The sequence below is a fragment of the Macrosteles quadrilineatus genome, unplaced genomic scaffold (assembly GCF_028750875.1).
Source record: "Macrosteles quadrilineatus isolate MER2022 unplaced genomic scaffold, UCM_ALF_1.0 Scaffold_2__2_contigs__length_208266976, whole genome shotgun sequence".
Classification (NCBI taxonomy): domain Eukaryota; kingdom Metazoa; phylum Arthropoda; class Insecta; order Hemiptera; family Cicadellidae; genus Macrosteles; species Macrosteles quadrilineatus.
This window is the reverse complement of record NW_026542595.1, coordinates 181,922,610-181,934,625: the sequence shown is the minus strand read 5'-3', so window position 1 is coordinate 181,934,625 and position 12,016 is coordinate 181,922,610. Positions and strand designations below refer to the sequence as shown.

General features: G+C 33.1%; 1 protein-coding gene across 1 annotated transcript; it reads right to left on the bottom strand.

Moving 5' to 3' along the window:
- Window positions 1–246: 246 nt before the first annotated feature.
- LOC128985478 (uncharacterized) lies at window positions 247–9,966 on the bottom strand. Its single transcript, XM_054405001.1, has 5 exons — window positions 9,897–9,966; window positions 4,364–4,612; window positions 3,578–3,825; window positions 1,459–1,698; window positions 247–375 (listed from the first exon to the last, which is right to left on the bottom strand). The coding sequence occupies exons 1-5, from the start codon at window positions 9,903–9,905 to the stop codon at window positions 294–296; spliced, it is 828 nt and encodes a 275-aa protein (XP_054260976.1). The 5' UTR covers window positions 9,906–9,966; the 3' UTR covers window positions 247–293.
- Between the last annotated feature and the right edge of the window lie 2,050 nt (window positions 9,967–12,016).

The following is a 12,016-nucleotide window of genomic DNA, read 5'->3' as shown; positions in this document are numbered from 1 at the left end:
CATTTTACCATTATACTATTAGAATATTGCTTAATATTATATAGTGAGTATCTGCCAATTATTTTTTACTTAAAAGTTTAATTATTTTTAAACAGTTTTATAATTAATGACAAATTTTTTTACAGCTTTTGTACTTAACCAATTGCAAAAAACACAACCAATCTTCAAGCCGGGTTTGTAATGCTACGTAATGATAACTTGATATTAAGGTAGGATTAAAAGATGTTTAAAAAAGATGGATTTAATGACAAATATAGGTACAAAAGTATAAATTAAATGTTTGAACTATGAGATCATGAGGAGAGGTCCCGGTAAAGTTCTGGATGATATTGTCCGTCGTCTTCGTAACCTGCAGCACCGGCGGGCTGGGAGGCTCTGTAACAACATGAGCAAGTTGTATTTGTATAAAACGAAAATACCACCGTTGCAGCAAACCTGCAATCAAAGTCAATTTACGGTTGCTGTATTAGTATGTATATAACATCATGTATATATTCGAATCATAAAATGCTTATATAATATATTACCTGAACGATTAGACCGACCCTCAACATTGTTAACATTGTTCCAAAAGAAATTTGTATTTTTGTTCTAGAATATATTTTTATTACTGCAAATATTGAATTGATTTTTTTATTAAGAAGAAGTTACTCGTAGAACCTCGTCTACTAGCAAAGCTCGTCCATCAATACTATTTACATTGTTCTGAACCCTCACAACCTTGACTTTCATCTATTCGTTTTGTTTCTTGACCTTTGTGACCTGCTGTAATTAAAGTGAGAGGAATCCTGAGAAAAGAATATCATCGTGTCGAGCTGAGATCCATGTTCTAGAATAAATGTTTTGTTAACAAAGGATGGTTGAGTGATGACCCTGACAGTTGGCCGAGAGATGCAATTAAACTCACGATTTCTATTGTGCTCAAAACACTAAAGTAACTAGTTCATCTGATTGTAACCTTTGAAGTGCTTTCTACAAGGTATTGTGACTGTTCCACTCTCGTTTTGCTTGTCACAAATTTTAAACAGGTATTTAACCCGTAAGTTAAATTTGACTATTTTATTCTGAGTTTACGGGTAGGCCTATAATTTACTAGTATGGTCGGTGCAATACAATCAGGCATATTAGATTCGATGTGAACGTGAAAATGTGACACATTCTTGAATTATTGGAAAGTTTAATTAAACCAATTATTATTGTTGGTTAATGTAAGGCTGTAAAACTCACGGTTATTGTGACCAATTGTTGTAATAATTCTAAGGCACATCAAATAATGTTAGTTTATTTTGTTGAGTAAGATAAATATTTAGTTTAATTTTACTCTGGAAACGTTAAACTACACAAAAAGTTGAATGGCTTTTCGTGTAGGTAGATCTTCAATACATAGCCCTCTCCTAAGACACCTATATCTATTTAACTGCATAGTTAAGAACACCTTGATAGCAATCATATAATTACCTAACTCTCGCGATAAACTCCAGACTGCGCGCGATCTCCTCAGGTACCGGAGGAGGTGTGGGCAGGTGCGCCCCCTCGGCTCGGAATCCATTCTCGTCCGCTGTGTAGTGCACGGTGATCAGCTGACCGTCTGGAGCAGTGTAGGAGTACGACCCTTGGACACTCGGACCCTCAGAGTCCGTACCCTGGTTGGTCATAACACCCCTCTCCTGGCGGGCGATGCCGTCAGCTGTCTCGAAACTGGAACGAAAATCGTTTAGATTTGACATGCTTATCTAATATACACATATTTTACACTGATCCTATATAAATAATAAATTCTATCTCTTAATCATCAATTGAATGGAAACTGAAACAAATAGGTGCAACAGGACTTCATATTCAATTCGTTATTTGAAGGTTTATTTCCAGTAGTCAACCAATTAGGCTAAGTATGTTGAATCTGGTAAAAACATATTTTGGATTTTGAAAGGCCGTTGATGTTTGAAAGGATCAAGGATCAATGTTTAAATTTAAATTTATTCGATCGGTTGATACACTTAAGATGTTAATACATAGTATTTTATGTTTAAACTGAATACCAGTAGTGGATAAGAGTTATATGGATGAGATCAAAGCTTTGTCACCGACTAAGATCTGGCAAATCTTGACCAAGGGCCAACTTTTAAAAGTTTAAATATCAAGGTAAATCGTAAATTCAAATAGTAACAATATATTATTAAATGTGGTCAAATGTGAACGAGCCTTACAGTGACCTTGCAATTAAAAGCTAGTTTTTTTTATTGGCACGTGAATTTGTTCACGTCGTTTTTTGTGTTGAACATTTGAAAATAATTTTACGTCTACAAAATTCCGAAACCTGGAATTGTCCTACAAGGACGAATTAGAGCTGTAACGAGTTTTTAGTCTTAATATTAAGACAATGTATAGGTCTACTAACTCAAATATAATAAAAAAATTACCACGTTGAAACTACACTTTAATGAGTTGGGATTTTTAAAGCTGAACCTCTAAACTAATTTTCTATGCAACCTATTCTTTTACAAAACACAATGTATCCTAGAATCCTAGAATCAAATATTTCATAAACCCTAGCACTTATCCTACATTTCCCACGGTAACCACCAATCTCTGTGACCTTTGACGACCACAGCTGACGAAGTTCCAAGAACATCTACAGGGCGTGACATAAGTGGGCATCATGAGGCAACTGGCGTTTCCGTTCGCTTTCTGCTACAATCACTCATCCTTCCAAAGGCCTTACCTCCTCCAGGTTGGGCAATAAAACCATCCCGATTGATTGAAGTTGTATTGTAAATTGTTAGTATAATAGTCATTGGTGGAACTACGGTGGCCCCTGGTATAATGAACTCCAAAATATTGCAATTTTTTTCTCACACAAACGTTTAATTTGATTTCTTATTGGTCTGATTGGTGAAATTACATTATATTGAAAATATTTTGCTTAACAATCCGTAACTAAAACATACCAAGGGAATCGATGGAACTCATTACTCGTACGTAATTTAAAAGTTGTAATATTTTTGGCCCTTGAGTTAGGTTTTGTATTTATTGTTTTATCCAACGCGCGATTAAATCCATCCATGTTACACATACAGAATAAGAGACCTTTTAATAATATTCTAGTTTACTGCTATAATATTACGAAGCACAGATTAGAAGAATAGGAGGAATGTGAAGGTAATTATAATTTCGAATAAATTAATGAGTAAATTAAGTCTATAAGCCGGCTATGTTTTATTCTCTAATGACATATACGGAACCTGTGACGTTACTATTTAAGAACATAATACTATTGACTATTGGATACAGAAGTTGTTGTATTAATAGTCAAAGATAATACTTACGTATAAAGCTAGCATTAAGCAACATAAAAAAATTGAAGCTAGTGCGTACTTCTTTATATTAATAATTTTATAAGTTTTTCTGTATTACCCAGTAGTTTAAACATCATTAACTTTTTGAAGCTCACACAACCAACAGAGTAATTAAATGAGGTTTTATTGGATGATAAGTCCCCTGAATTAAGTAAAATTAGTAAGTAAAGAAACCATAAAAAAGCCTATATGTATTCATAATTTGTATGTAAGATAATTACTTGTAGTTGTAAGATCCGTCGTAAGCAACGTCATTAGAGTATGTCAGTATAGGCACCACGTCCTTAGGCACGTTGGTCCTGTAGTCGACAGGCTGGGAAGGCACTCTGGAGTACGGGAAGTACTCGGGCTGCGCCCCCGTGGGTCGTGATGGTGGCGGGTAGCTGACGGGGCCGGTGGTTTGGAGTCGGTAACCTGTGTCGTAGGTACGGACAATATCTGCAGCTTCATTGGCCCTTATAGGAGGCACCTGGTAGTAAAAGATGATAGGCGAAGAAATAACAATAATGTTTAAATCCAAGTTTCTTTCGATAAAACAAAATAATTTGTATTGTTTCACTTCTGTTTCTCTATTTCTATAATTTGTCTCCAAGGCCGATAAATTAAGTCAAGATTAGCTTAAATGGGAATAGTAGAAGTGTATGCCTTATAGGGAATATTTTAATTGTAAGGTTGGTGAATTTAACATCTCAATACATAATATTTATGATATTTTCTAGGACCAACTAAAAAACTATGGCGTATAAATTAAGGAATTGGCGTAGAGGCACATCGCAAGTTGGATCGCTGATTGGCTTTTTTAGTTTTCCTACATTGCAGTTCACAACACCGTAACCAATAATGGTGTAAAAGTTCATTACTAGTCCATATCCATATATAATTTTTGTGTTTCATATGCACTATCTCAGATTATAATATAGCAAAACACTAATGTAATATAATTTCTCAACCTACTAGAGTAACATGGTTAATACTAAGGTGAATAAGTAAACTCAAATATCACTTGCCTGAGTAGGGTAGTTTTGGGGATCGACAGGGACACGGTATCCCGTACTCTGGAGCCGGTAGCCAGTCTGGTAGCTCCTAGCCTCGTGAACGTCCAGGTCTTCGCCCCCCTGGACTGCTTGTGACCCGTGGACATCGTCTCCCAGGGGAGGCAGCTGAGTAGGCGCTATGGAACCCAGCAGAGGTCGATGATGGTACTGGGGTCTTGGCTTGGCTTGCACGGTGTACAGTGCCAACAGCAGTGTTATTATCTGTAAACAATATACTTATAGTCTACAGGGATAAAATATTGCAGAGTGAGGATCATTTGAATAAACCTTACTGTACATTTTGGATTGCAATATTAATCTTAGGAAGTGTTTGACCAAAATTACCATTAACATGAAATAGGTTTGGATAAAGCTCTCGTCCATAGAACAAATTTGCACGTACAACCAGGGGTCAAATACGTGCGCTTGTAAAAGTTATCTTGCTAGTTGCCCTAACTTGAATTTATGTGTATTTTGAATAAAAAATTGAGGGCTGAAAAAAGTTACGACACGAATAACGATAATGGTATTTTAATGTAAAACATAATACTTAGGATATGTTAAATATTGAACTATCTCCTTTATCATTTGGCAATAGTCTGTCCTCTCGTAATCAACCAAATTATTAGGCTATGGCTGGAACTAGATCGCTAAAGTTAAGTTTTACCATTGACTAACCAACGCAGCATAGTAACCGAGTAGACTTCTCATCCCATTGTAAATTTTGAAGCCCGTTTTTCGTGTATAGTTCATGTTGGTTACACTGATCGCTAGTGTCGACGAAATCTTCTCTCCATTATTTTAGGGGTAATATCATGATGCTTGGGGAGGAGCTATTGTTTATGATAAGATAATTTTATTTAGGAAAACGAGGTTTTAAATTAGGGACTGAAATAATAAGAAACAAATTGTAAACAAAACACGACCCCTACAGTGTACCGGACGGAAATAGGAATAAAATTGTCTTCGGCTGACCCATACGGATGAGATATATACTAAGGGAGTATGTTTTATATATATGCTTTTACTTGCAAATTTTAATTAAAAGCTTTTAAATAAAATCATGGATATTTTAGAAACAAATTATCAAAGTTAAGCATTAATGGAAGCCCATGAGAGAGAAAGCCATCCAACCCAGAAAGCGAAAGTGGTCCACGATCCGTTCGTATCGAGGAAAGTGAGTCACAGAAAGTAGATCTAGACTGAACTAAACTTGGCCTTACTCTCACTTTCGCTAGGTCGGCGTTCTACTTCCCGCGTTTCTGGCGTCGTTCCGCATCTTGGAGGGAAAGTAAAATTACATCAGACCCAGACCGGAAACTGGGACTGAAGTTCAAGGGCACTAGGACTGAAGAGATTCATGTGATCTAGGGATGAGTTCAGACTTCAGAGTGATTATATATTGTTGAGAACCAAACATTTAACACTTTTAGCTATGTAATATACTCATAATCTTGTGGTTCACTTCAAAAAAGAAACTTAAGGTAGGCAGGCCTACATCTATATCAATAAAAATAATGTTATACTCTATAATCTTCCTTTACTTCATTTCAAGAATTTAATTCACTATCTTTGCACAGAGAAAAACAATAATGAATATCTTCATCCACTTTGTAGTTTTTAGAGACATAATTAAGTATTCTTAACCCAAATGTAAACCAAAACTTAATGTCCAATATTATTTACATACGATTAATGCAAAAATATAATGTATTTTGTTTAGTAACCTTTAAAGATTTTAATGGACAAGTTATCGTGTAGGCGTTAAAAATTCAAATTGAATCAAACCTAATTCATCCGATAAAAAAAACTTTTCTTTTCCTGAGAGATGTATAAGTTTCTTTAATAAGTGGCTTTACAGATACCGTAATAGTGTTCTACAAACAAGGGCATAGAATTATCGCATACAATTATTAGTGATTGTTTGAATTTGATACTCGTCTCCTTTTTTTTTGTTCTCAAAGAATAACCTATTCCATAAAAAAAATTCAAAATCATATCAATTCCTGACAATAGCCCTGATAGCCTATCTATTCAGTTGAATACCCATTGTCATTAAATCTTTCTCCAAAAAAATCCGATTGTAAATATTCCAAATCTTACCACATAGCTCAGTTCAGCATTATACTTCGTAATGAAGACGTCACATGGAATAACCAATGTCATTCAATCTAGTAATTCCCTTTCAATCAATCATTGACTAACGAACACACTGACAATCCATTGAGCGATGGACGAAACCCGGGCCTTGACCTCAGCAACAATGCTTTGAATCTTAGACATCATCCGCAGTATGCTGAATACGCTTTGTACCAGCTGATGACACAATGCATTGTTAGAAACAATGGATCAGCAAACAATACGTCAAACAACCACCGCCTTGTTGATCCTTGTCTTTGCATATTTATTGGAACTCGATTTGTAATGGGAGCTGAATGATGAATGCGATTTTGGTTGTTTGAAAAAAAACTGTATACGTTTGGTAAACTATGTTTTGGTAATCTTTGTTTAAATTTTTTAACCTTTTCAGAGGCTACAATAAGTATTATAAAACTGTATTGTTAGCATACGTAGGAAAATCACGAAGCTGTTGGTTGGTTTACGAGATGGTGTTAAATGAACGACTACATTTTACTGCAGCACCATTGGATACAATCGGCTACTATATACAATTTACCATTTTCGAGAAAACTTCAGTAATTAGAGACATACTATCCGTAGTATGATGTACCGAGGATTTTGAAAAACTTGAATTATATTCTTAAGTCATGGCTGGTGGCTGTATCATGAATCTGTGCAATATATTCAAACAATTCTATTATCTACCATATTAGAATAAAAGATACCTGTTGAACCAAACAAATTTACTATTTAAAACTGTGTTATCAAATTACTCATAAAATTTAAAGTAATCTACACGTCATTATACTACATTCTTTTGTACTTAGAATTAAGCTCTTTATTGAAACTATGTGTAGTGTGGTAAAAAAATCAAATATGAACTTAAATACTAATCTACGTCTCAAATAAGATGTGGTAATTAGTTAGCAATTTTAAAAGGATATTTATTGTATCATCATGAATTCTCGTAGGGGTCAACTGAGGTGGACGACCCTTTGGGTTGATTGATGCCAAATCTCGACAGTCTGGCGGGAATTCACCATCTCACGTAGGTCTTTACACATCACGTACGTACAAGGCGTACAGACCAGAATACTAAGTAGGTTTGCATTGCTACAGAAATATATAGTGTTTCGAGGCTTATTTTTCATACCAAACTGCTTGAGAAGATTAACTAACTCGTAAATTTGTAAGAGTTCAAAGTTCTTTTCAAACGTCAAGTTTATTCTAGAGGAGTATTTTTTTCTGAGATTTTGAACGGGTAAAAAAGAGAAAACGAAAAGATTTCCACTCAATCAATAACCGTAAAAACGCATTTGTATCACTTAGTTTGTAACAATAATGTTAGTAATTAATCGTATATTTTATAACAGCAGCACAAATATATTACCGGCAAACGATGATTGACTTTAACTGTAAAATCAAATAATTGTATTACTTTGTTGTAAAATCATTATATTGTCTTTGCTATTGCTTATCATCCACTCTGTATTTCACAGCTTTGGAAAAAAATAAGGTGTAAAAAAATAATATAAAGGGTATTCTTAGAAGGATACGACCTATATCAAACGCATAAGAATCATGTTAACTACCATGGTAAAGAATTATGAAAGAAGAATGAAATAATTTCAGTAAAGTAAACTTTTGTATTAGTTAAGCTCACGTATTTTAAGTCGGCGCGGCTCTAACTGCAAAAATATGCATAAAATAAAAGATATTGAGAGTGTATTTTGAAAATCAATAAATTTTCGCTGGATAACATAAATGTATAAAAAAACATACTAAACTGTTTTGTTTATATATATCAAAGGAAGTATTTTCTTGTATTTATGTTTACTTCAGAATGATTGCATAGTGAAAATAACACTCACACAAATGTTCTATATGAAAAGGAAAATTATTTATTTTGATATTATGATAGGGAAAATAAGCTAGTTTAAAATTAAAACGTTACTTTTCCAAGTTAGAAATATGTAAATGCATTATAATCTTTTTAAAGATGTTCGATAATACCACTATAAGATTATAATCACCTTTAGTTATAGATAGTCACCTGCAATGTGGACATCCTCTTTAAATTTTGTATCAAAAATCATCATAGAGCCGCGCCGACTTAAAATACGTGAGCTTAACTAATACAAAAGTTTACTTTACTGAAATTATTTCATTCTTTTTAGAGCATTTGAAGTCGGTTGTATTTTTTTACAAAAAAAAATATTAAATACTGTACTAAATGGCACATAATTACCAATCAAATTAATTACCATGGTAAACAACAAAATTTGTATGTTTATTATACCACTTTTAAGTGTTATACCTAAGAAAATACGTTATATGTAATGTAATGTTCTTTACTGTTTGATTTAAAACCAATTGACTTAAACAAAATCATATCAGTTTGGACCGCATCCCGAAAAGCTTCTGTGTAACTCCTCTATACCTCCTTGAAAATTGTCATAGGCGTATAAAATAAGAACAAATTTTTACGAGATCAATATGCTATATTTACAAATGCTGGAAAGAGAAATATCGAAACGGAATGAAACCTACGCTAACCCTACAATGACCAATGAATGAGTGGTAGGTCAATGACAGCTATCTTTAGCAAATTGTTCACTTGTTTTTGTTAGTGGATATTGTATGATGGAAAGGAAAATCGAAAAAAATTGGCTTTACAACAATATGAATTTAAAAACTATATTGTTTATAAACAATAATAAAACATTTTTAAAAGGGGGTTAGAGGTTATTTATTGAACATTTGTCATCCACAACCTTTAGTAAATTTGTATTGACTTGTAATGCAATTTGGATACGCATTAATTTTATTGTAAGATTGTAGTCTCGGCATTTTTCAATTTACTAATATCTATATTTATAACATGTATAACTGTTTTTTGTAAAACTGCCTTTAAATGGTAATATGGGATTTCATACAAAGTGTACTTGTGTATCAAGACTGTCAAAATAATAGAATAAGTTCTACTTTAAAATTGTTATAAAATATCAACAAAATTTAATATAGAATAATAAAATGTTTCAGTATAAACATTAATTGTAGATTATAAATATTATGTACTCTGAGACATTTCCCGTAGGATATGTACGGTATAATGAAGTAACAAATATTTAAATCAACTTTTTCTATTAAAATTAATTTTGTTAATCTTTATTTCGCCCCATATTTTCATAACATGCATACTTTAAAATACTCATACTATGAAATGCTCTGAAATTAAACCACATTGATACAAATATTCATAAAATTGCAATAATTAATTACGTCTTATTAGTATAGATGATTTATTATACCTCAACACAATCTAATAAAAAAACATAACAGCATCAATCCAAAGTCAAAACCAAATAAATATGGAATAACTTACCTGTTTCATGTCTAAAATCCAACCGATGGACAGGGCGGGACTGGTGAAATGGGCGTTGTACCTGTAGCTACTTATAGAGGATCTTCTGAACCGACAGAGGGACGGACACAATGATTGGTTGTGTCCAGTGACGTCATCACGCACACACACACACACGCACCGTTCATCACGTGACCATTGTTGCAGTGATGTATCACATTACAGGTGTCAAGAGGTGACTGGAAGAACCATTCTATTCTGGACGTTATGATTGATCTTGGAAGATGAACCGATCTGCTGCAACCTTGGGGATAGTTTTCATTCTTTGTTTTTGTTGTTTATTTAATCGAGATGGGTTTTCACACTTTTTTTATTTACAATGTCCACTTAATCGTGAAACCCTAGGAAATGTATTAAGTTGGAAAGAAGTAAATCTGTGAGAAATATTACAGAAATAGCTATTTTACGGAAAGAAAATTGTTTATTTTGTAATAAGATTTTAAAGCACTTCATTGCTCTCGAGAACTGTATATGGTCCCACGGAGCTTAGTTGAGTGCGTTCATACATTTTGATGGTGACAATGACTTTATTCGTAAAACTCATAAGAATGTTCACCATCATAATTAACTTCACATCACACGGATTAACTTTATCTGTATGCACAATATCATTTAGGTTATGTTTGTTTCTTAAGTTATGTTATTTGCTTACTGCATGATAGTGTATAATAGAAACGCAGTGAAATCAGCTGATAAATAAAGCAGAAATTGTAATATTTTGTAACATTGCTTTCAAGAAAATAAATTCATTGTTATTCTTATTCTTATTCAAATGATCTATTTTAGGTACTAGGCAATGTCATAATTTCCATTGAGGGGTAGGAAAAAGAAGCTGCATTCGATCTTCTTTCGTGTCCTCTTCCTGCTCGAGTTCTTTATCGGTTCATCTAGCGTCCCTACATAAAGAGACTCTCGTCATTCAACTCATTTTACATACGGACATCCTATAGAATGATGAATGCCTAATGGATTCTGAAACACTCGCGTTTTTCCGTTTCATTGTTAGTATTTTTATGTTTAGATGTTAAGAGTTCATTTAGCTAAAACAATCAAAGGACAATGCCGCTATCAGTCTAAACAGTATTATATTATGATATTTTAAAATAAAAACTAAGTCATAGTAATCCACAAACATAAACCATCCATAAACATTCCGGGAATAATTTCTGATGAAGATAGGCTACATTTAACAACCAACATTATGACTTGAAGAATTCATTAAGATTTTACTTAAATGTTTTTAATCATCAATTGAGAATATCCGGAAGAGTTGAGAATATTCAGAAGTAGCCTATATTTTTCTGGGATCTATCCCAGTGCTTGCATTCATCGTGTAAGAAGGAGATCACCTTGTAGCCGGATATTTCCCACTTTCATTTATGTCTAGTCTCATAGTGAATTCACCTTGGAAATAGTTTAACGGAAGTAATTAAATTGTGGTTATAAACAAAAAGTAGTATATGTATCTTCCTTATATGTATTGAAAAATAAAAGTAAAAATTATAACGCCCATAGGGAACGAGAGCAAATAATTCTTACGTTATTATAACACTGTTGACTAAATCATAAAAAAGTTACTAAATGATAAAAATTGATGGCATTACTATTTTTTTTTAAGGTATACAATTTCGTACGTTTCAAAGAAAAGCATGTTCATTCTACAGTTAATTTTATTACTTTAGTTACAACTTACTTTTAACTAACTACTTTACTAACTACTAACTACTTTTAACTTACTTTTACTTTAAGTATACATCAAATCCAAATTAAGCTGCTTATAGAAGGGGTAAACAGCAAGCCACTGGCTACACTACTCTCAAGTTGACTTACTGGATACTTACTAAGGAATAACCCTTTACACAAGGTAAGTGCAGCTGATGAGCAGTTGCAGCAAGCATCTTGCCTTCCCTTCTTTACCCGTCTACAAGCCCCTTTAAATAAATATCAATATTCATTGGTTTTAGTTAAATAATTAATTATAGCCTTTATTGAATTGAATTGAATTGAATTGAATTTTTGAATTGAAAAATTCTTTATTGTTCATTTCAAATACAACAGGTAAAATACAATACATATTTATA